At 44.1% G+C, this 25,245-nt stretch overlaps 2 protein-coding genes across 2 annotated transcripts in view; both read right to left on the bottom strand.

Annotated features, from left to right (window-relative positions):
* Positions 1-9,849, bottom strand: part of TEX26 (testis expressed 26) — a 42,836-nt gene extending 32,987 nt beyond the window's left edge. The window contains exon 1 of the mRNA XM_032294418.1: positions 6,936-9,849. Within this exon, the coding sequence (XP_032150309.1) occupies positions 6,936-6,996 (61 nt within the window). The 5' untranslated portion in view covers positions 6,997-9,849. The remainder of the gene's footprint in view (positions 1-6,935) is intronic.
* Positions 9,850-13,899: 4,050 nt separating this feature from the next.
* Positions 13,900-25,245, bottom strand: part of MEDAG (mesenteric estrogen dependent adipogenesis) — a 25,946-nt gene continuing 14,600 nt past the window's right edge. Inside the window, exons 3-5 of the mRNA XM_032294417.1 lie at positions 24,588-24,700; positions 23,560-23,845; positions 13,900-15,179 (exon numbers count right to left, since the gene is read on the bottom strand). Coding sequence (XP_032150308.1) covers positions 15,055-15,179; positions 23,560-23,845; positions 24,588-24,700 — 524 coding nt within the window. The 3' untranslated portion in view covers positions 13,900-15,054. The remainder of the gene's footprint in view (positions 15,180-23,559; positions 23,846-24,587; positions 24,701-25,245) is intronic.

Genomic DNA, 25,245 nt, shown 5'->3' with positions numbered 1-25,245 from the left:
GTGCTTCACCCCAAAATAAAAGATAGTTCTACTGTTTGTCCTGAGCATTCATGCATGCTATTTTAAAGAATTAAAGACAGACATAAAAAAATAAAAAGGAATGTAGTTCATTTGAAACTCTATCATCTTAAGAGACCCACTATTATGTTTTAGTCACCAACTTTACATGCATCATATTAGATGTACCTATAGACACATGAAATGATTTTACACACAGGAGATTATATCAGACACATCAGGTTTTATAATGGACACCTCCTTACTTTTTCCTTTCCCTGCCATTGCCATGCTCCTTCCTGTCCCTTCTTCCAGGCAGCACATGTTCACAACTGGGCCTGTTTCTTTGCATACATGTGGAGGTAATCACATGCAGATTTATACATAGATATATTGGGTTTCAGTTCTCAATCTTTTGTTTCACAGAAGTGGGCACATATGACGCAAAGTGTCTTTGTCTTATATCTGTCACTAACAGTGTCTGATGGAAAACACCTCCAACTCATCTGGCATAGTTTTAATTCATGTCTTGTAATGGTTGTGCAAAATTCTGCAATGTAGATGCTATTTAAAGCTATGAGAGTAGGGAGATCAATGAAAGAGAGAGTAGACTTGGAGCAGAAGTTCCAAGGCTGAGACCTGGCACACTCCAGTGTCAAGAATTTGGAGAAAAAAGGAGGAGTCAGTGAAGGGATTGAAAAGAACTGTCAGCAAGGTGAGAAAGAAACTAGGAGCCAGTGGTATCCTGACAGTCAAAGAAAGTGTCCCAGAGAAGGGAGTCAATTACCGCTGACGCTTCCAGGAAGATGCCAGCTGAGAATTTACCATTAGGTAGTGCCATTGTTTGAATGTGTCCCCCAAATTTTATGTATTGGAAACTTGATCCCCAAATGTGTATGTTGATAGCATTTGGAGGTGGGGCCTTTGGGAGGTAATTAAGATTAGATAAGATAATCAGAGAGTGGTCCCATGATGGAACTGGTGGCTTTATAAAAAGAGGATAAGAGACCTGGGCTGCCACACTCTTGCCCTCTCACCGTACAATGACCCCCACCGTGTTACCATGAAGCTAATAGGCCCTCACCAGATCCAGCAGCATGCTCTTGGACTTTCCATCCTCTAGAGCCATTAGCTAAATAGTATTCTTTTCCTTATAAATTACCCAGTATGTAGTATTCTGTTATAGCAACAGAAAGTGGACTAAGACAGGTAGATACCAGCAACAACACTTTGCCCCAACCTCCCACTGTTAACAAAGTACCACCAAGTTTCTTAGGAATATATATGTTAAATTTAAAATCTAGTCATTCCCTTATTCTTCACATCTGGGTAGTAACCTGCTGCTTTTTACATGTCATGAGAACCGGGGTTGAACATCTCTACTTTTTGGATACACGACATGTTCTCTAGGATCTATCACTGCATCCCTAGAATACTGTTGCCACCCCATTGCCTGTATTTGTTCTCCTCCGTGTGTCCTATTACAGTTGCTACTAAGTATCTTTCTTCAATTTCCCAATTTTTAAAAAAGCTATATGCTACTGCTTAGCATAGGGAGCACTGGCCAAATATTTATGGTTCCTGTTATCCGTGAACCTCTTAATGTTCATCTCCTCATCTATCCCAATCAGGCCTTGTTTATAATTTAACAGACGCTCATTTCCAATCAGGATCTGATCATCTGCAACTATGACCTGTGCTTTTAACCCTGGCTGAAGTCCACCTCCACTTAGAAGCCCCTAAGTCAGGGAACGGAAACCTTAGCCCCCATATTCCCCGCTCTGTACCTGTGTTTCTAATCCCACTCTCTAATCCTGCTCTACAATAAATGATATCATTCTCCAATTTTCCTGCTTTAGTGGGAATCACTTTATGCTTGAAAGCACTTTATCCCAATAGCAAAATTGAATGTTCTTTGTTAAAAGAATTGCAAGTGTGGACAAGTAAAAGGGAAGAAATTGTGAGGCATCCCACTTGTAAAAGAAGCCTTCTCTAACCTGGTTCAAACTTCTGCATCGGACTTTTGGAAGGATCAGGAAGGCTATTCTGCACAAAACCACATATAACTTCTCCCTCTTTTTTTTCTAAGGTAAACAACTCTAACTGTCCAGAACACATTTCAATTAGGCTCAGATTTGCCTCAAAAAGCCTGGCAGAACTAACAGCACCCCAGGCAGCACCTCCCAATCAATCATGTGGGCAAGCATGACATGCCTCTCTGTGTTCCTGTCTAGGGTCCTATCCCTTCTGAAGATAGACTGGCAACTTTGATCACTAATTGCTAGGTGCCAGTCTCAGGAGTCTGATGGACAAGAGGGGCACGCCTCGCTGCTTCCAGGAACCAGGGGCACGCGAGCCTCTCACTTCCTGTGTTACCTTTGTATAGATCAGCAACTCCCTCCACTCCCTAATCCTAACCTGCTTGGATACACACTTGATCTTCAGTACATCTTCCTTTAATTTCATGTTAATGATTTCCCTTACTACAACCCTTTTTGCCAGGGCAGTATTTCCATGCTTTTTACCTCCATTGACAAAGCTTCTGAAAATACAGTATGCTCTTGGAATTAATCTTCATTAACACAAATGCTCATTGAGAAATCTGTAATCACAATATTCTGAAAATCTATTTCTAGTATATTCTATGCATGTCACTACTTTCTTCTTGGTGTCTCAGTGTTTTTTCTGTAGCTAATATCCATCTTTCCTGTGATTCTGTCTTCCTAATTGTCTCTTTCTTCTCTCATTTTCTGTTCCTCCTGCAAACCAATCCCCAAGCCGTCCCACGGACCGAGCCCTGTGCTGGCACTGGGACATAGAGTCTTGACCTGGCCTTGGAGAACTCAAGAGATGAGCTATGTATCCTACGAGTGCAATTTTAATGTAGCACTGATGTCTTATGTGTCACAGGGACCATGAAGAAGGTGCAATTCTTTTTTGCTTGGATGAGAAGATGGGGAAGCAGGGGCAGGTACAGCGGTCATCACAGCATAGGTGGCATCTGAGCTGGGATTTAATTTAGTAGATGTTTGAAAGGTAAACACGGGACATGAAAATAAAGCAATTTATAGAGGAAGTAGCAGGAGGTATGAGAGTCTGAGAGGAGTTACAACAAATGGCCCCAAGTGAATGAAGCAAAGGGAAAGATGGCTGATGACAGGTCGGCAAAGCATCCTAAAGCCTCATTCTGCTACCCTTGACAACCCACTGGATGAACACGTTTACCATTAGGAAAATATAAAGCTTTGAAAATATTGTAAGATATTAACTAACATGTGTATTTGATTATACTTTACAAAATGTTTTCATATATATTGTTTTATTTCCTCATTTTTGTTTTGAGGATTTGAGGTATTGATAAAGCTGTTTGTAGTATGCTGCATGGTGGCATTACACAAAGATGGGTCCGTGTCCTCATCCCCAAAACCTGTGAATCTGACCTTATTGGGAAAGGAGTCTTTGCTCACGCAATTAAAGATCTCTAGATCAGAAAATCATCCTGGGTTATCCTCGTGGACCTAAATGCAATGACAGGTGTCCTCAGAAGACAGAGGCAGAGACCTGGAGTAACGAGACTACAAGCTAGTGTTACAGGATCTCTCTGGGGTGTTGATTTTTCTGGCTGGAAACCTCTGTGGCTGCAATGCCTTTGCCAGCCTTTGCCAGAGTTCTTGTCCTGCGTTGAGGTACACAGACAAGTGAAGAATGAAGAGTGTTAGCGTTAGAACAGCTCAGAGGAGTAGGCAGCTCCTCTCTGTAGGCATGTTGTCCAGTCATCGAGCGCTCAGCTGTCAGCAGAGAGGAGGCCCCGGACAGGTTGGCTCCTCTCTGTAGGCAAGTCATTCAGAGGTCTCTGCAGATCTCTGAAGCTCTCAGCAGGGAGGGTAACTTCTCTCTGTCAGCAGGTCATCTCTGCAGCTCTCACTGGAGAGGGTACTCCTTCCTCTCTGCAGCTAGTTACCCATCATCTCCAGCTATCAGCAGAGAGCATACTCCTCTACAGCTGGTGTTTCCCGTGTCTCTCCCTGCCCTCTTCATCCTCTGGTGGTCCTCTGCCCTGTTCTGGCTGAGTCCAGGGCTTTCATGGACTTCACAGAAAGGGAAGTGAATGCCGATTGGTCCATGGGTGGCCATGGGCAGGCCAGAGGAGGCATCATGAGTCCCTACTCCGGTTCCTGGTTCCCAACTGGCAGCCTGGTCCCCAGGCTTCAGGCCCTTCCTGGTCTGAGGGTAGGGCCTTACTGGGGACCCCACCTCCTTCCACCCAGGACTCCGTCTGCCTCCTGCTGCCATTCACCGCCATGGTGCTTGGCCTCAACCTCTCTCTGAGATTGAAGCCAGTAAAGAGAGGCCAGGCAGTGGAGCAGATACTCCTAAGCCCACAGGGATAGATGGGTAAGGGGTGTCCTTCCTGGGGCATCCAAGGGTGCACACTGCAGAGATGCCCAGGTCCTGTGCCTGGGAGGGTAGCCACAGGGGCACCAGGGAGCTCCAGCCCCACCAACTCCGAAGATGTAGGGCTCCCGCTTGTCCCCGGCTCCTGCCTTTTCCTGGAGTGGGAAGCCCAGGTCTGCAGCTGTGGGTTCCATAAGGAGGCTCAGAGGCACAGGGAGGCTGAGACCCACTGCCGCAGTTTGGGTGGCTGTAGTCTCTTCCAGGAGGGCGGGGCTCCTGCCCACTCCATAGACTAGGAGGCCTGGGTCTGCAGCTGTGGTTTAGGCAGCTGTAGTGGCACAGGGAGCTCCCATCCCAACTCGGAAAGGGCAGGGCTCCCACTGACTCCATGGAGCGTGCAGCCCCAGCTGTGCTTCCCTGCTGCAGCTGGCATGATGGCAGCAGCCACTGCCATCACTAGCAGCGGCGATGGCCACCTGAAGCTGGAAGAGGCAAGAATCGCTTCTCCCGTAGGGCCTGTAGAGGGAGTGCAGGCTTGTCCAGAACTTGATTTCAGACTCTTGACCTTCAGAGCTGTGAGCAAATACATTTCTGTTGTTTGAATCCACCAGTCTGTGGGAACATACAGCAGCCACAGGAAACTAACCCAGTACCTGAGAGTGCTGTGTATAGCAATTATTCAATAGCAGTTAGTCATCACAGTCACCATCAACCTCATCCTATTTTGGACCAAGGCTGGGCAGTGGTGACGCATCAAGCCCACCTTTTGGAGGGTGGCTCTCCCAGCAGTGGGGTAGGAGGTGGCACAGAGTGGCCGTTAGAGACGCAAGCCTGGAGGTAAAGGGGGCAAAAGAGCTTTGGAGGCAGAATCAGAGACCTGGTGATCAAACTGCAGTCACGGAAGCTGGCTTCTCTTCTAAGTTGAGCAGCTGGGACCCTCCTAACTGAACTCTCAATATCTGGAAGGTTTGAGGAGGACAAGGAGTGTGATTTTGCACATGTTGAGTTGGAGGCCCTGCTCTGACACCCACATGGAACTGCCTGGTTTTAGGAGGCAAGTCGAAGTCAGAGATGAAGATTAGAGAGTTGTTGGTACTTTTATGCAGCACCTGAAGCCCTGTGGCAGGATGGGGTCATGAAGAGAACGTAAGCCCAGAAGAGTCCGTCTTGGAGGACTCCAACAGTTCCCAGACAAGGAGACAGGGAGACAGTGGGAAAACAGGGTGGTTAAAAAGGAAAGAGGAGGGCTGGGCGCGATGGCTCACGCCTGTAATCCCAGCACTTTGGGAGGTCAGGAGATCGAGACCATCCTGGCTAACACGGTGGAACCCTGTCTCTATTCAAAATACAAAAACTTAGCTGGGCACGGTGGCACATGCCTGTAGCCCCAGCTATTCTGGAGGCTGAGGCAGGAGAATCACTTGAACCCAGGAGGCGGCGATTGCAGTGAGCTGAGATTGTGCCACTGCACTCCAGCCTGGGCGACAGAACAAGACTCTGTGCGAAAGAAAAAAAAAAAAAGAAAGAAAGAAAAGAAAAAAAAGGGAAGAGGAGCGTCCAAAGGGATGCTGCCGGGATCCTACGAGGAGACCCTTTCCTCTGTCTCTCTTTGCCTTGCCCATCATATAGAAACTGTGTATTCGATATTTTCTGCACGAATTAAATATTTTCATTTTCCATTCTTAATTTACAAAGGAATGAATTGGAATGAAAAGATGCGTTTCATTCGTTCTTGTGGGAGCGCAATTCTAGGGAATTTGTACTTGAACAAACCCTCACTGCTCTGTGGCCACTGTGGAATCACAATTACCCACCTAGACGGCAGCAATGGGCAATTATTGCCACAAGAGACCATGACGGAGCTGACTACACGGTAATCATGCCGCTAGCGTCACAGCTAGTGTGGCTCTCCTTCCACAGACCCAAAAGACTGAACTGGCGAACCTGCTGCATCTGCGGGCAGAATTAGGATGGAAAGCACTACCTCGGTGAAATAAAAAATCTCCGTGGAGGAAAAATCAGTTCGGGTTAGAGGCCGTGGCTCCCAGCCTGTGCGGCTACCCGGGGAAGGCCCCCGCCTCTGCAGACACCCTTGGGACTGCATCCAGCAGCCATCCCTCCCCTACTTTCCTTGCTGTTTCCTAGACCCTGCATGGGGATCAGGACTCAGGCAGGGCCTGTTCTCTTCAGAGCTTCCCCGACTTCTCTTTCTTCTTGGCCTTTAGCCCTGTTCTCCTTGGATAATCACCATCTTCCTTTTTCCTGTCCGCTCTTAGCCAGGCGTTTCCTTGGGTGTTTAAAACTTAACCCTGCGCGTTTTAGGGAGCGGGGACTTGGCAAAGGTTATGTGAAAGACTGAAAAGGGGTAGGATCAAGAATGCCCAGTCATTCTCCCTGACTCCTCCGTCTTTTTCTCGGTTGAGCTCACTCCTAAGAGCGAGGCCACATCCTTAAAGACCTGAGCCCCCTTTTTCTCAACAGGACCCTTTCCCCAGGAAAGACCCCCGCCCCGCCTCGCGGGCCGGCGGAGTCCGCTGTCTTACTTGGCTGGAGGTTGTGGTGGCAGAGGAAGGGATCCGGAGCCCGGGGCCCAGGCTGCTCCATTCGGCCCAAGGAGGCCGCCGCGGGGCCCTGGCTGCAGCCCAACCGCGCTGCAGGAGCCGCGGGCCGCTTTGTGACGCGTTGCCATGGAGACAAGGGTCGGGTTCCTTGGAGCTCTTCCCGGGCCAACGGGTGCTGGCCACGCAGGAGGCTTAACCTGGCCGGCGCGGGAATAGAGTGCAGAGAGCAAAGAAATGTGGCTTTGATCCTATGGATGCCTTACTTTTACATTATTTGTGTAGTTCTTGCGGCGAGCTTTCCTGACTACTGTCTTGCATGTTTCGTAAGAAATGCAAAAAGGGAAAAGATTGAAGAGAAAGTAGTAGTGTCAGATTTTCAACGGCAAACTTTCATCCATTAGCTTTCAGCTTAAGCAAACGTGTGCAAAGTTGTCCTCGGTCTTTGCAGTAAATAAGAACCAAGCAAGAAGACTGAATCTGAAGTTATCTGTATAAATGGAAGCAGTTTCTGTGACAGCTCCATGCGGTCAGAAGGGGCATCCTGGCTTAGGAGAGAGACAGAAAGGGAAATGCATGCATGGAAACACGAGTGGGCAGGGAGGATGTGACACTCTCCTCCTTACCAGGCCATGATCCTGGCACCAACCATGGTGTTTGTGAGTGTCGTTTAATTGTTCTTCTGCTCTCATAGAGGAAGCTGTGTCGTTCATCCGCGTGTAAGAGTTTTCACCGATGAAGGGGGTCTTTTATTTTCCTATCTTGGGAACTACTGAAAGTGTTTCAAAGAGTCAAAGACACCAATAGCTAAAAATTCTTGTTTGCAGGTTGGCAAATAAGAAAAGAAACAACTTGCTGAAACTCCCTCTGCTTATAAGAAAACTGGCTGAAACCAGCTGGGATCATATGGCCAAATGGAGTTTGTGCACAGCAAGCTTGCCGATGTCACAGCCCGGATTTCTACCACATGTTTCATACTAACTCCCTCCAAATTTGCACATGAGACCTATGAGGAAGCATGAAGACAGAACCGTGCATGCCTGAAGACTTCCCAGATGGCCCCTTTGCTTCCTCCAATTACCTGCTAACCCCAGAATCCACCCCTAAACCTTTTGTAAAATTACCGCCTCAAAGCCAGTACAAGAAGACAGATTTGAACTGGACTCCCGTCTCCTCAGAGGCTTGACTGGCAATATAAAGCTTTTCTTTTCTTAAAAACTTGGTGTCATAGTGTTGGCTTCTAGTGCGGTGAGCCCCTTTTGCTGGCTAACACTGCCAGGTAATTTGACATAGGTGGTTAGTGACTACCGAATGCCTCCAGATTACTACACAGTTATTACCCACTTGAGTGGAAAGAGAAGACGGGAAATACATATTGGAGTCAGCTGGCAACCTGTTTACACAGCAATTTACAAGAGTACCTTATTCTTAAAGGGTTATTCTAATGTAAGACCTCAGAGAAACAGTGCAGTGTGACAAGGGAGGAATTTATCAAAGGAGACAGGAAAAGCATCAAGGTAAGGATCCCAAATATATATGCAAAGAATTTCTTTAAAATGGAGAGCTAAACTAGAATGATCTGAAGGTAGAGTTCTATCCATATAATGGAATGACTATAACACATTTTAAACTCTCATATTTGGAAGCAATGAAGGGTGGAACACATTAGAAGGCATAGACGTTATTAAAAGGAATGAGTCTAAATTAGGATTTAGTAGTGGCATCTAAATTTAAAAAGTAGCACCCAATAACAGATTACTGTCTGGAAATGGTAGAGCTAATTAGCATAGCATAATTTAAGAGAAATATATTTTTAAAATAGAGCAGCGAGTATATAGAAATTTGAAAGTGAATTCTTATTAATATCTTACAATTTGTCTCATTTTAGGCAAGCTGCGAAATGCTGGATAGGCACCTAATAGAGAGCCAGAAGATCTGTCACTGCAGGCCCTGAGGGTAAGCAGATCTTTCCCCCAGCCCCGGTCTTCTTATCTGTAAGTGAGAATACCAGCACCCACCTCGCTGTGCTCTAAACATGAAGAGTTCCAACAGTAATTTATAAATTGTAAAATCTCACGAATCTAAGGTATTGCTCTTGTTGCTATTCTGATCTTCATTCCTTTTATAGTCTTTCATTTCTGCTTCAAAGTGTATTTTTGCGTGGGTCCGTTTTATGGCCAGCGGTAGAGCACTATTCCTGCCTTTGAATTCTGGTTGCCTGAGGCAACCCCTCTAAATGATTAAGTAGAGATTCCCTGCCCCTCCACCCCTCCGCCTTTCTTCTATCCCTCAACAAATACTGACCATGAAGAGCTGTATGATGGCATCGGGGCAACCCCCCCTGCTTATTACAGTGAACAACTTCATGGAAGAGGAGGTGCCTGAGCTGGGCCCTCAAGGATGTTTGGAATTACCCAGGGGAACACGGGGACGTGACACAAAGTAGGGCAAGGGCTCAGAGGCACAGAACAGTGCATGCAGTCCCGAGACCTTTAGTAGTTTAATACTGCCATATTGTAAAGTGTGTCTGGAGAAACTGAGAGCTGGCTGGTGAGGAAGGCCCGCAGGCCATGCTGAGAAGCTTGACTTCACCTGCGCACGTGTGGGTTAAACAGTGCAGTGAACAGGCCAGGCTGGGAGTTTAAGTAAATCCTGGCCTCTCATTCCAGGAGGAGAGGCAAAATTTCACATCATCCTGCCAGAGTAAGTTTCAGAAATTGAAGCATCTAGGTTCCTAATTTAGATTACTGATATACTTTTAGCAGAGTTTCCAACTGATCCAAAACAATTGAGAATAGTTGTATTGAATGGGTTAAATGTTAATTGGTTGTTTTCAGTTGAAATGATTACAGCTGGGTGAAGTGGCTCAAGCTTGTAATTCCAATACTTTGGGAGGCTGAGGCAGTAGGATCCTTTGAGCCTAGTAGTTCGAGGCCAGCCTGGACAACATAGGGAGCCCCCATCTCTACAAAAAACGGAAAAATTAGCTAGGTGTGATGACGCATACGCTTAGTCCCAGCTACTTGGGAGGCTGAGGTGGGAGGATCGGTTGAGCCCAGGAGTTTGAGGCTGCAGTAAGCCGTGGTGGTGCCACTGTGCTCCAGCCTGGATGACAAACTTCATCTCCAAAAACAAAAAACAAAAAATGTGTTACGATCACATGGATCGTAGCCATGGGAGGAGGAGGGGCTCAAGTAGTGAGTCATTACTTAAAACAGGGGAGGAGTAACCAAACTCCTAGGCCCAGGATCAGGAGCAGAAAGAGAGAGCTTGAAGCTGTAGGAGAGAGCAGATGGGGCCCAGGCCTGGAGAAGACCAGGGTGCTGGAGAGCTGCTTCCCAATCCGAGTGTGCATACCTGCCCCTGGGTGTCTGTGAGCACATGAATTCAGATTCAGGAAGTCAGGCAGAGCTTGAGCTGCTGTATTTCTAACAATATCCCAGGTTATTCATGGAGTTTGAGATGGACAGATGTAAAGCCTTGCTGTGCTCCAGTAACCTCAGCAGCACCTTGTTAGAAATGTAGAAGTTCAGGCCCCGCCCAGAGCTGCTGAATCAGGATCTGCACTCTATTGAGATCTCTGGAGGATTCCTAGGAACATTCCAGTTTGAGAAGCACGGCTCCAGTTCGTACAAGGGGCAAGGTCATCTCCCGAATGAGACGGAGAGAGGAAAGAGTTGAAGGCAAAAATTCAAAGAGCCAGCTAATGAAGAATGGGTAAAAGAATTGACAGGTGGCTGCTGCCAAAAGCCTAGAAGAGGTCACAGACAGTCTGCAGCCTTGCCAGCTACTTTGAATACAAAGATACGAAGTGAAGCTTCTCTGCCTTTGCTCTTATATTTGGACAAGAGGCTTTCTATTACTATGCAGTATGCAATGCTTTGATTCGAGTGTCCTTATTTTAAAAATAAAATAGAGATTTCTTTTAAGGAATTGTCTCACACAATTGTGACGAGTCCAAAGTCTGTGCGGTAGGCCAGCGGGCCGGAGACGCAGGGAAGAGTCGATGTTGCAGCTCGTGTCTGAAGGCTGCCTGCTGGTGGAATTCACCCTTGCCAGGGGAAGCCAATGCGTTGTTCTAGTTCATCCTTCCACTGATTAAATGAGCCCCACCTACATCAGAGAGGGCAATCTCCTTTATTCAAAGTCCATGATGTAAATGTTAATCCCATCCGAAAACACCCTCACAGAAATACCCAGAAGGATGGTTGACCAACGACCTGGGCACTGTGGCCCCGTCAAGTTGACACATAAAATTAGCCGTCACAGACTCAGATCTTGTTGAGCCATCGAGGTCATAGTTGCCACTAATGGGGATTGTGGGTAAGTAGTCCAAGAATGATTTTGGTCCTCTTATTGAAAATTCCAGAAAAAAAAAATCTATAGTTACTTTTTATTTTATTAAGATAGTCTAATGGGGTAAATTCTAAGCTCTGCTTCTAACTTGCTACTTACCAAATTTACTTATATTTCATCTAAATAAAACCGTAATGGCAAGTACAGACTATTGATTCTATCAAAACCTCATCAATTGCCTTTAAATGTGACCTCCCTCCTTGGCCAGCCCTCCGCTTCCTGATTCTTATCTGAACTCTTTTTTTTTGGGGGGGGGGAAAGATGGGGTTTCACCATTTTGTCTGGGCTGGTCTCAAACTCCTGGGCTCAGGCAATCCCCCCACCTCATTCTACCAAAGTGTTGAGATTACAGTTGTGAGCCAATGCACCTGGCCTCTTCTCCGAACACAAGAAACACACAGGCCATGGCGGCCATTAGGTAATTATCAATGCCTTTCATTGCTAGTTCTCTTCTCAGGTTTATGCAAGCAGCAAACAGCAAAACTGAACAATTATTTTGAATCTGTTATACCAGCATTTATCCATCTAAATGAATGTTCTCTTTCATGTTCTCAAAGTAATCATTTATTCGAGTGCTGCTTATATTGGTTTGTTCTCACACTGCTATGAAGAACTACCCCAGACTGAGTAATTTATCAAGAAAAGAGATTTAATTGACTCACAGTTCTACATGGCTAGGGAGGCCTCAGGAAACTCACAATCATGGCAAAAGACACCTCTTCCACAGGGCAGCAAGAGGAAGAATCAATGCCCAGTGAAGGGGGAAGCCCCTTATAAAACCATCTGATCTCGTGAGAACTAACTCACAATCACGAGAACAGATGAGGGAACCGCCCTCATGATTCTGTTATCTCCACTTGGTCCCTCCCATGATATGTGGGGATTCTGGGAACTACAAGATGAGATTTGGGTGGGGACACAGCCAAACCATATTACTGCTGCTATCGCTTGAAGCATTTTTGAAATTCTTTAGAAACTCCCTTCGAAAACTGACACAAACATTCTTTTGAATTTCTTCAATGGAGGCATAACTTTGCTCTTTGAGGATAGATTGGATATTTGAAACAGTAAAACGACCTTCAACCTGATAATTAAGGTAGGCGATCAAGCTGAGCAATGTTATCTTTTAGCCAAAAATCAAGCTAGTACCATCAGGCAATAGGAAAAAAAAATCCCTCATTCTGTAAATCATTTCTGTACCTGCATTCTTGTTGGGATAAGTGATGGCCCCCAAGGTCACTGAGAGCTTCGGTAAATTAATCACTTGGATCAATCAATTCTTAAATATTTGTTTTTAAACTAAATTTTGCCAGGCACAGTGGCTCATGCCTATAATCGCAGCACTTTGGGAGACCAAGGCAGGGGGATCACCTGAGGTCAGCAGTTTGAGACCAGCCTGGCCAACATGGTGAAACCTGTCTCTACTAAAAATACAAAAATTAGCCAGGCACAGTGGTACACACCTGTAATCCCAGCCACTCGAGAGACTGAGACAGGAGAATTGCCTGAATCCAGGAGGCAGAATTTTCAGTGAGCTGAGATCATGCCCCTGCACTCCAGCCTGGACAACAAGAGTGAAACTCTGTCTCAAAAATAAAATAAAATAAAATAAAATAAATTCTACAGTACATGCCATTGGTTTTTATCTCCAAAACTGGATTACAAGCATCTTAGACGTTTTTCTTTTTGAATTTCTCTCAGAGCACTTGTTTTATTAGTCTTATTAGCTTATATACGAGTCTTCTTTTACAAGACTGGAAGCTCTTTGAAGGCAAAAACCATGTTTAGTCGCCTTTCTATGCTAGCATCTATCTGATGCACGCCTATGGCACCTAGTAGGCACTCAAATATGTATGTTGAATAAATGAAAATGAACTGAATGAATGAATGACTTCCTTAGGTCATTGCTGTCCTACAGATTGCATTGATCTTAAACTGTTAAAACATCAGCATTGGGCCACATTTATACTCAGTGTGAGGCCTCTTTTACCCAGGAAGATCTGTTCCTAGACTTTTCATCAGTTTTAAAGATGGCCCAATATAACTTCTTTGTGATATTTGCTAATAAAATATACTAGCACAGCATATATTTCTTAGAGGTAATCAATAAAACTTTGCTGAGTGAATATTGAATGTGTGAATGCATTTGGTTCAGTTGACTGAAAAGAAGTTTTTAGTGGTAAAAGAAACCTTCCAGATTTTTAGTCCATTCCTGGTGGAGTGATACTGATGGGTTTTCTCAATTCTGCTACTTAAAAAAAACCTCCTTTGTCAATTTTGTGAATAGAGTTTCTGTTTGCTTTGGGAAGCATTTCATATTTGATATCCACCTAAGGTTTGTTTGCACTAGTGTAAAACTTAGTTTATTGTTAATACTCTTCATTTTTTACTGAGTGCAGTAATAAATGTTTAACCTCTTCTGCTATTAAGTAGCATCCCTCTTCTCTTTTCTGAAAGATTGGTATCAAACTTTATTTCCTTTCTTCAAAAGGCTCTTCTTGAGAAAGCGGCTATGAAAACCCACAATTCTTACTGTAATTCAGTAAGTTACAAGGCAAATACACAGCCCACAAACCACAAAGGATAGCTCACATGAAGCCTCCGTCATAGATTTAATCAATTCTAGGCTGAATGCTAAGAAAAGTTTTAATTGTGCAAATGTAGTACATAACATTTCAAATATAAATGGAAAGATCATCAGTAGTGTTATAAAAATGTATAATACAGAAACTTTTTAAGAAAGGATAAAAAATATTACCCTCAGGACCCATAACTCTTCCTCATTATAAGCATATGTAGTGATTCATTCATGCAGGTTTTTATATGTAGTTAGAATGATTTTTTTTCTTTTTCAAGAATTCCATTGTAGCCATGAGATGAAAAATGTATTATGGTAATGATATAGCTTTCTTCTATTTTGCTTTTAGTGACAGGATTGCTAAAAGCTTATTTAAAATTCCCAACGGACACAATGTGCTTTCTGTAAGGAGGACACTGCCATGTCCAATACCCTTCCCCTGTCCTTGTTGGTACCACATCACCTAGCTTCATTGTACATGGGTCACTCAGTTAAGAGGGAGGGCAAGGGAGTTCTAATTTCAGGCAGTGCGTGGCAGGATTACTGTCCCAGCAACCTGGCTAGCTCTCCAGTGAACCTCACCTTGAACGTTTCTCATAGGTATCAAATGGCAGGATGAAAAACATATTTGCCTTCCAATGAAAGATGGCACAGGCTTTTGCCCAGCCAGGCTTGCAAGACAACAGAACTGTTAACCCCTGGTTTGACAGTTTTGAGTTCAAGGGGTTGGATGCCCTAAGCAGAGGGCCAAACCATGATTTATGACGCATGCCGGGTCAACACCCAGTCAGACCACTCCCACAAAGGCTGCCAGGAAGACTCCCAGGGTACGGAGAAAAATGTTCAGGGTGGCAGAACTCTGTGGCCCCTTCTGCCTCTTTGGAGAAGTGTTCAAAGTAGAAACCATCCTCCGGCCCCAGATCCCCCAGTGCCATGGGCCCAAGGCCTTTCCATCCTGGTAACCATAACCTTTAGGGGAATAACTGCCCTGGGCCTGCCAGGGTATCACATCCACGGGAATAGAAGAGAGGAGCCTCTGTAGAAGCCATGGAGGAGCTGGAGATTGACACGCAGGTAGAAGTACCTGCCTCCCACCTCCTACCCTCCACGCAGCCCATAGTCTGTCACAGGCCTGGGGTGTAGGAGCAACTGCTAGAATGTTCAGTCCAATCAGATAAATTGGTTGGGTGTCTCTTCAGATTCCAGAACACTTGGAAATGGTAATTCTGCCAAAAGAGGCTCTGTCAGAGACGATCTGGGTGACAGATTGCAGTTGAAAACGTCATCTATTGAACCTAAAAAACAGTAAACAAGGCATGCATTATTACCATCACTGAAAGAAAAAAGAAATCCCAACAGTGCCTTTCAAATTCATGCAACATAACAATTTCAATAATTAATAGAGAATCCTGGCTTCCTCAGAAAAATTCAAAAGGCTAAACAGAAATATGTTGCTTTTTCTTTATCAGTGGGACAAGGTTCTCACTTGCTTTCTTGTCAGTTGGAGTAAACTTGCAATGAGCTGAATACACTCTTTCACACTTGAGGGCAAAAGGCTCACATTTGGGGAATGGATACTGAGGACAGAGGCCAGTTTTTGCAGGGGATGGAGTCAGGTGAGCACCCTGGTGGCCCTGTGCTCTGACTGTTGTGGGTGCCAGGTTTGGACTGCGTGACAGGCAGGAGGTGTGTCTTGGCCATGCTGTCTGCAGTGCACGATGACAGCTTCCAGGAAGGACCCTGCCACACTGCTCTGAAGTTGAAGTGGCCGCAGGGCTGGCTTAGAGTAAACTTTCAAGGAAGCACTGCCTAACTTCGAATGCTCCTCAGTGTCCTAAAGATGGGGTAGACACCTTGGGCAGCCCGCAGGACAGGGGCTGAGCCACTGGAAAATGCTGCCCAGGCTGCTGGGGCTGATGGGTGAGGCTGAGGGGTGTCAGAGGAAGGCCCAGGCACATATGGCACTACTGCAAAAAGGACAGTTAATCATCCCCCTGAAAAGAATCACAGCCTAATCCTCCACATGACCGCAGGGGAGCAGAGCACAAAGGCATCTTTGTGAGGAAATCCCAAGCAAAGAAAGCTGAAACAGCATGGGAGGAGATGAACAGAAAGACAGAGAGGGAGAGGGGAAAGAGAGAGACAGAGACAGAAACGGAGACAGAAGAGATGGAGACTGAAATGAAGACAGAGAAGGAGAAAAAACAGGAGAAAAAAACACAGAGAAAGAGAGACGAAGAGAGAGGCAGTAGCAGGGAAGGAAAGAGGAAGGGAGAAAGAGAGAGACCACTTCTAGGGTAAGAAATTGCTAGTAGCAAGCATTTTTGTTATAAACATTTGACGATAGAAACACAGTATGTGGCCAGGAGTGGTGGCTCACACCTGTAATCCCAGCACTTTGGGAGGCTGAGGAGTTGAATCACTTCAGGTCAGGAGTATAAGACCAGCCTGGCAAACATGGTGAAACCCTGTCTGTACTAAAAATACAAAAATTGGGGGGGAGATGTAAGATGGCCGAATAGGAACAGCTCCAGAGTGCAGTTCCCAGCAAGAACAGCGCAGAGCGTGAGTGCTCACTGCATTTCCACACAAGTTTTCACTGCCCACAGACCAGGAGATTCCCAGACTGAAAAGTGCCATGAGTTTTCAGTGCCAAGGTTTCAGCCGGTGCCACGTCAGCTCACAGAAACTCACACAAGTCTGGGTGGCCTTTTCGACTGGTGCCTGGAACACCTGGGAGACAGAGCCACCCATTCAACTGAAAGGGAGGGGGCAGAGACAGGGAGCCAGGCGATCTAGCTTGGCAGGTACCACCCCCACAAAACAAGAAATCTAAAACACTCTAGATTGAGAGTTTCACAGCAAGTGCAGCTGGACTCGGAACCGTCCAGCTCACTGCGGGGAAGAGTGTCCCCAACTACTGAGGCGGTCCACCACTACCGAGGCAGTTCACACAGCAGCTGGGCAGAACCTGCGGCAGCTCAGCAATGCCTCTGTTGGCAGACTGTGACTAGACTACTCTGTGTGGGGCAGGGCATCTGTGAAAAACGGTGGCAGCACGACAGGAACTTATAAACAAAGCTAACCTTCCTAGGACAGAGCACCTGGGAAAAGAGGTGGTGGTGAGTTCAGCTGCAGCAGTCTTGAGGGTACCTGCCCAGCAGCTCTGCACAGAACAGTGGAGCTCCCAGCACAGCACTTGAGCTCCTATAAGGGACAGACTCTCTCCTCAAGCAACTCCCCGACCCCTGTATACCCAAAGAGACAACTCAGAAAGGATAGCTCAGGCCGACATCTGGTGCGTACCCTTCTGTGACAAAGATAGCAGAGGAAGAAACCAGTGGCAACTCTTACTGTTCTGCAGCCCCCGTGGGTGATCCCCAGGTGAGCAGGGTCTGTAGTGGACCTCCAGTGGTCCTGCAGCAGAGGGGCCTGACTGTTAGAAGAAAACTAAGAAGCAGAAATAAATAGCTTCAACATCAACAAAAAGGACGATGTCCACTCAGAGTCCCCATCTGAAAGTTACCAACTACAAAGACCACAGGTAGATAAAGCCATTAAGATGGGAAGAAACCAGCACAGAAAGGATGAAAACACCAAAAACCAGGACACCTCCTCCTCCTCCAAGGGATCACAACTCTTCACCAGCTACGGATTAAAGATGGATGGAGAATGAATCTGATGAATTGACAGAAACAGGCTTCAGAAGGTGGATAATAACAAACTTCTCAGAGCTAAAAGAACATGTGCTAACCCAATGCAAAGAAACTAAGAACCTAGAAAAAAGGTTAGATGAAATGCTAACTGGAATAAACAGCTTAGAGAAGAATATAAACGACTTGATGGAACTGAAAAACACAGCATGAGAACTTCACAAAGCATACACAAATTTCAATGGCCAAATTGACCAAGCAGAAGAAAGGATATCAGAGATTGAAGATCAACTCAATGAAATAAAGTGAGAAGGCAAGAATAGAGAAAAAAGAATGAAAAGAAATGAACAAAGCCTCCAAGAAATATGGGATTATGTGAAAAGACCTAATCTACGTTTGATAGGTGTACCTGAGTGTGATGGAGAGAATGAATCCAAGCTGGAAAACACTCTTCAGGATATTATCCAGGAGAACTTCCCCAACCTAGCAAGGCAGGCCAACATTCAAGTCCAGGAAATACAGAGAACACCACAAAGATATTCCTCAAGAAGAGCAACCTCAAGGCACATAGTCATCAGATTCACCAGGGTTGAAATAAAGGAAAAAATACTAAGGGCAGCCAGAGAGAAAGGTCGGGTTACCCACAAAGGGAAGCCCATCAGACTCACAGCAGATCTCTCCGCAGAAACCCTACAAGCCAGAAGAGAGTGGGGGCCAATATTCAACATCCTTAAGAACTTTCAACCTAGAATTTCATATCCAGCCAAACTAAGCTTCATGAGCTAAGGAGAAAGAAAATCCTTTATGGACAAGCAATTGCTGAGAGATTTTGTCACCACCAGGCCTGCCTTACAAGAGCTCCTGAAAGAAGCACTAAACAAGGAAAGGAACAACCAGTACCAGCCACTCCCAAAACGTACCAAATGGTAAAGACCATTGACACAATGAAGAAAATGTGTCAACTAATAGGCAAAACAACCAGCTAGCATCAAAATGGCAGGATCAAATTCACACATAACAATATTAACCTTAAATATAAATGGACTAAATGCCCCAATCAAAACACACAGATTGACAAATTGGATAAAAAGTCAAAACCCATTGGTGTGCTATATTCAGGAAACCCATTTCACATGCAAGGACACATATAGACTAAAAATAAAGGGATGGAGGAAGATTTGTCAAGCAAATGGAGAGAGAAAAAAAAAAAAAAGCAGGACTTGCAATCCTAGTCTCTGATAAAATGGACTTTAAACCAACAAAGATCAAAAGAGACAATAAAGGGCATTACATAATGGTAAAAAGATTAATGCATCAAGAAGAACTAATGATCCTAAATATATATGCACATAATACAGGAGCACCCAGGTACATAAAGCAAGTTCTTAACGACCTACAAAGAGACTTAGATTCCCACACAACAATAGTGGGAGACTTTAACACTCCGCTGTCAATATTAGACAGATCAATGAGACAGAAAATTAACAAGGATATACAGGACTTGAACTCAGACCTGGACCAAGCAGACCTAATAGACATCTACAGAAATCTCCACACTAAATCCACAGAATATACATTCTTCTCAGCACCGCATGGCACCTACTCTAAAGTTGACCACATGATTGGAAGTAAATCACTCCTCAGCAAATGCAAAAGAATGGAAATCATAACAGTCTCTCAGACCACAGTGCAATCAAATTAGAACTCTGAATTCAGAAACTAACTCAGAACCGCACAACTTCATGGAAACCAAACAACTGGTTCCTGAATGTCGGCTGGATAAACAATGAAAGGAAGGCAGAAATAAAGATGTTCTTCGAAACCAACAAGAACAAAGAACATACCAGAATCTCTGGGACACATTTAAAGCAGTGTCTAGAGGGAAATTTATAGCAATAAATGCCCACCAGATAAGCAAAAAAAAGATCTAAAGTTGACACCCTATCCTCAAAATTGAAAGAGCTAGAGAAGCACGATCAAAAAAACTCAAAAGCTAGCAGAAGACAAAAAATAACTAAGATCAGAGCAGAACTGAAGGAGGTAGAGACACAAAAAACCCTTCAAAAAATCAATAAATCCAGGAGCTGGTTTTTTGAAAAGATCAGCAAAATAGACAGACTGATAGCCAGATTAATAAAAAAGAAAAGGGAGAAGAATCAAATAGATGCAATAAAAAACGATAAAGGGGATATCACCACTGACTCCACAGAAATACAAACTACCATCAGAGATTACTACAAACAACTCTATGCACATAAACCAGTGAACCTGGAAGAAATGGACAAATTCCTGGCCACTTGCACCCTCCCAAGTCTAAACCAGGAAGAAGTTGAAACCTTGAACAGACAAATAACAAGGGCTGAAGTTGAGGCAGCAATTAAGAGCCTAACAACCAAAAAAGTCCAGGTCCAGATGGGTTCACAGCTGAATTCTACCAGATGTACAAAAAGGAGCTTGTATCATTCCTTCTGAAACTATTCCAAAAAGTACAAAAAGAGGGAATCCTTCCCAAATCATTTTATGAGACCCAAATCATCCTGATATCAAAACCCAGAAGAGACTCAACAAAAAAAGAAAACTTCAGGCCAATATCCAAGATGAACATAGATGCAAAAATCTTCAATAAAATACTTGCAAACCAATTGCAACAGCACATCGAAAAGCTTATCCATCACAATCAAGTAGGCTTCATTCCAGGGATGCAACATACGCACGTCTATAAACATAAACCACCACATAAACAGAACCAAAGACAAAAACCACATGATTATCTCAATAGATGCAGAGAAAGCCTTTGACAAAATTCAACAGCCCTTTATGCTAAAAACTCTCAATAAAGTAGGTATGGAAGGAACATATCTAAAAATAATAAAAGCTATTTATGGCAAACCTACAGCCAATATCATACTGAATGAGCAAAAACAGGAAGCATTCCCTTTGAATTCCGGCACTAGGCAAGGATGCCCTCTGTCACCACTCCTATTCAATATTGTATGTATTGGAAGTTCTAGCCAGAGCAATTAAGCAAGAAAAAAAAAATAAAGTGTATTCAATTAGGAAAAGAAGAAGTCAAATTGTCTCTATTTGCAGACGACATGATTGTATATTTAGAAGACCCTATCATCTCAGTCCAAAATCTCCTTAAACTGATAAGCAACTTCAGCAAAGTCTCAGGATACAAAACTAATGTGAAGAAATCACAAGCATTTCTATGCATCAATAACAGACTAACAGAGAGCCAAATCATGAGCAAACTATCATTCACAATTGCTGCAAAGAGAATAAAATACCTAGGAATACAACTAACAAAGGATGTAAAGGACCTCTTCAAGGACACCTACAAACCACTGCTCAAGGAAATAAGAGAGAACACAAACAGATGGAGAAACATTCCATGCCCATGGTTAGGAAGAATCAATATTGTGAAAATGGTCATACTGCCCAAAGTAATTTATAGATTCAATGCTATCCCCATCAAGCTACCAATGACCTTCTTCACAGAAGTGGAAAAAACTACCTTAAATTCATATGGAACCAAAAGAAAGCCTGCATAGCCAAGACCTAAGCAAAAAGAACAAAGCCAGAGGCATCATGCTACCTGATTTCAAACTATACTACAAGGCTACAGTAACCAAAACAGCATGGTGCTGGTACCAAAACAGAGATATAGACCAATGGAACAGAACAGAGGCCTTGGAGGCAGTGCCATACATCTACAACCATCTGATCTTTGACAAAACAAACACAAGCAATGGGGAAAAGATTCCCTGCTTAATAAATGTTTTGGGAAAACTGGCTAGCCATGTGCAGAAAGTAGAAACTGGACCCCTTCCTGACACCTTACACTAAAATTAACTCCAGATGGATTAAAGCCTTAAACATAAGACCTAACACCATAAAAACCCTAGAATAAAACCTAGGCAAAACCATTTAGGACATAGGCATAGGCAAGGACTTCATTACTAAAACACCAAAAGCAATGGCAACAAAAGCCAAAATAGACAAATGGAACCTAATCAAACTCCACAGCTTCTGTACAGCAAAAGAAACAATCATTAGAATGAACTGGCAACCAACAGAATGGGAAAAAAATTTTGCGATCTACCCATCTGGCAAAAGGCTAATATCCAGAATCTACAAAGCACTACAACAGATTTACAAGAAAAAAACAAACCAACCTATCCAAAAATGGGTGAAGGATATGAACAGACACTTTTCAAAAGAAGACATACATGAGGCCAACAAATATATGAAAAAATGCTCATCATCCCTGATTATTAGAGAAATGCAAATCAAAACCACACTGAGATACCACCTCATGCCCGTTAGAATGGCAATCATTAAAAAGTCTGGAGACAACAGATGCTGGAGAGGATGTGGAGAAATAGGAACATTTTTACACTGTTGATGGGAGTGTAAACTAGTTCAACCATTGTGGAAGACAGTGTGGGGCTTCCTCAAGTACCTAGAAATAGAAATGCCATTTGACCTGGCAATCCCATTACTGGATATATACCCAAAGGACTGTAAATCATTCTATTATAAAGACACATGCACATGTATGTTCACTGCAGCACTGTTTACAATAGCAAAGACCTGGAACCAACCCAAATGCCCATCGACAATAGCCTGGACAAGGAAAATGTGGCACATATACACCATGGAATACTATGCAGCCATAAAAAATGATGAGTCCGTGTCCTTTGTAGGGACATGGATGAATCTAGAAACCATCATTCTCAGCAAACTGACACAAGAACAGAAAATCAAACACTGCATCTTCTCATTCATAGATGGGTGTTGAACAATGAGAACACATGGACACAGGGAGGGGAGCATCACACACTGGAGTGTGTTAGGGGTGCCAAGGGAGGGACATCGGGGGGGGGGGGGGGAGGTCAGGGAGGGATAACATGTGGAGAAATGCCAGATGTGGGTGACGGGGGGATGGAGGCAGCAAACGACATTGCCATGTGTGTACTTATGCAACAATCCTGCATGATCTGCACCTGTACCCCAGAACCTAAACTACAATTTAAAAAAAAAATATATATATATATATATATATATGAGATAAAAATACAAAAATTAGCTGGGTGTGATAGCACACACCTGTAGTCCCAGCTACTTGGGAAGCTGAGACACAAGAATTGCTTCTACCAAGGAGGAGGAAGTTGCAATGAGCCGAGATGGTGTCACTGCACTCTAGCCTCGGTGACAGAGCGAGACTCCATCTCAGAAAACAAAACAAAAAAGCAAAACAAAACAAAACCCATGGGCAGTAAATACAATTAATGAAGACTCTGTATTTTACATCTGAACTCTGAGAACACCACAACTTCATAGAGACTGCTGGTTTTCTGCAATCAGTAGCACGAGTCCTGACTCAAGGAAGTTCCAGTCCAGACTAGCAAAAGACAGAGAGAATGGGCTCTGCAGAAGACACATCCAGACAAGCCGCGATTCATGCTACCTGCAGCCACACAGGTGTCAATACCAAGAACTTGCCATATGTCATCAAGAGTGTGTTAAATGAAAACTTCTCAAGAGTTATTCTTTTGTGCTCTGTCCAAATTGGGAGAAGCCTTCCAAATACTGTTAAAGATTGCCATCTTGACCATATAGACTCCTCCCACCTGATCATTTTTTTTCACATTCTATTGTACAGAATGTGAACATTTGGAAGGCAGCATTCTTTCCTAATATTTGAATGAAATGACTGCCAATAATACTTAAATGATCATTAATATTCATTTAAATTAATAATAATCTTTAAAGTTATTTTGGGGTATACTACACAATATAATCCTGATGTCAGAAAACTTAAAGGGGCCCAAAAGGAAAAGTCACTACATTTGTTTTTGGTAACAAACATGTCCCACTTCTTACTTGCTGAATTTTGTGATATATTTCTCTCTTATTAATAGGTCTTGCCTTTTTGATCAATTGGCTCTCTTCCATTATTTTATTCTACCCTTTTATTTAACTACCTTCCACATGTCCTTGGGAATTTTTAACATACCTCTGGAAGTTACACTGAATTTTCGGTCAGAGAAACTGCTCCTTCGGATTAAAGGCTCACTCATTTTTTCCAGAAATAACTTAATTGTCTCCTTCTTTTCTGGACTTGTACTTGACAAATTCAGAACTTTTCCGTTTACTTTTACAGTGGAATTACTGAGCCCAAACCAATAGAAGAAGTCAAATAATGCGTCAGCTTTGAATTCATATGCAAAGCTTAAATTTCCCCCATTGATCACTTCATTTCCTGGAGGGAAGAAATTCTTCACTGCCTCTTGAAAATCAAACTGAAAGAGAGAGGAACATTGCATTGAGTTACTGCACATAACTCTCCTGTTGACATTCTAGAACTAACAACTGTCCAAATACCTGAAACATCACACCTCTTATTTCCCTTTCACACTCACAGATATTTTTAAACTACTGTCTTTATTTTTTCTAACAAAACTTTGCATTTGCATCATATTCCATCTAAATATTCGGAACTGGTTGGCCAAAACTACATTTATGCTTACCCCATTACTTTCTTTCTTTTCTTCTTTTTTCAGACTAAGTCTCGTTCTGTTGCCCAGGCTGGAGTGCAGTGGCCAAATCTTGGCTCACTGCAACTTCTGCTTCCCAGGTTCAAGCAATTCTCTGCCTCAGCCTCCCGAGCAGCTGGGATTACAGGTGCGCGCCACCACGCCCAACTAATTTTTGTGTTTTTAGTAGAGATGGGGTTTCACCATCTTGGATCTTGAACTCCTGACCTCATGATCCACCCTCCTTGGCCTCCCAAAGTGCTGGGATTACAGGCATGAGCCACCATGCCCAGCCCGTTACCCCATTTCTAATAGGTTGCTAAGAACTAAACTCATTTTACTGGTAGCAATAATGATACCTTAGAGAACAAAGTGTCTGGATGCACTTTGTTTTCTAACGGCCATTCTCTTGGCCTAAGCCAGGGCCATAGGACCTCAGTTCTTGCATGAAATGCACAAGCTCCTTCCATGTGGTTGCCAGCCCTGGATTCAGACAGGCTAGGCTTACCTGAAGCCGGTAACTTTCTCCAATCACTGAGGAGATGACCATGTCCATCCCTTGCTCTATCTGTCTTCTTATCTTGGGGTGCCTTGTGTTCACAAGAAACGCGTATGTCCTTTCTAGAAATTAGCAAGCAGAATTCAGAAACAAGCATGTCCAGGTAACATAGTATGCTTCTTAGAATTTGCTACAGCAGTGGTTCCCACCTCCTTTGGAGATTTTATTCCTTTATAACTTTCCTCTCTGCTCCCTCACATCCTTACTACAAAGCCTCACTAGATTTCTAGAAGTGTTTCTGAGGATTTTGCAGATTTGAAGGAGGTTCTGGGCCGCTGTAAAAGCAGGGTAGACAATCAGCTCCCACAAGGCTATGGATTGTCACTGGAGTCTCAGAAATCAAAAGTTCCACTCCATAATTATCACAGATGAGAACTGTGCCTCCACAGCATGTATCCAGTGTGGGGAAGGAAAGTGAAAGATGGAGATGGCCAGCTTTCATGTTGCTGCTGTGCTGGATTTTTCCTTCCCCTTCCCCTTCCCTTTCCCCACCCCCTCCCCCTCCTCCTCCCCCTCCCCTTCCTCCTCCCCCCCCCTCCCCCCTCCCCTTCCTCCTCCCCTCCCCCTCCCCTTCCTCCTCCCCTCCCCCTCCCCTTCCCCTTCCACT

Source organism: Sapajus apella, unplaced genomic scaffold (assembly GCF_009761245.1).
Source record: "Sapajus apella isolate SASKATOON/1434 unplaced genomic scaffold, GSC_monkey_1.0 scaffold32, whole genome shotgun sequence".
In the NCBI taxonomy this organism is placed as follows: domain Eukaryota; kingdom Metazoa; phylum Chordata; class Mammalia; order Primates; family Cebidae; genus Sapajus; species Sapajus apella.
Note: the sequence above shows the minus strand (reverse complement) of the source record. Positions and strands in the feature narration are given on the sequence as shown.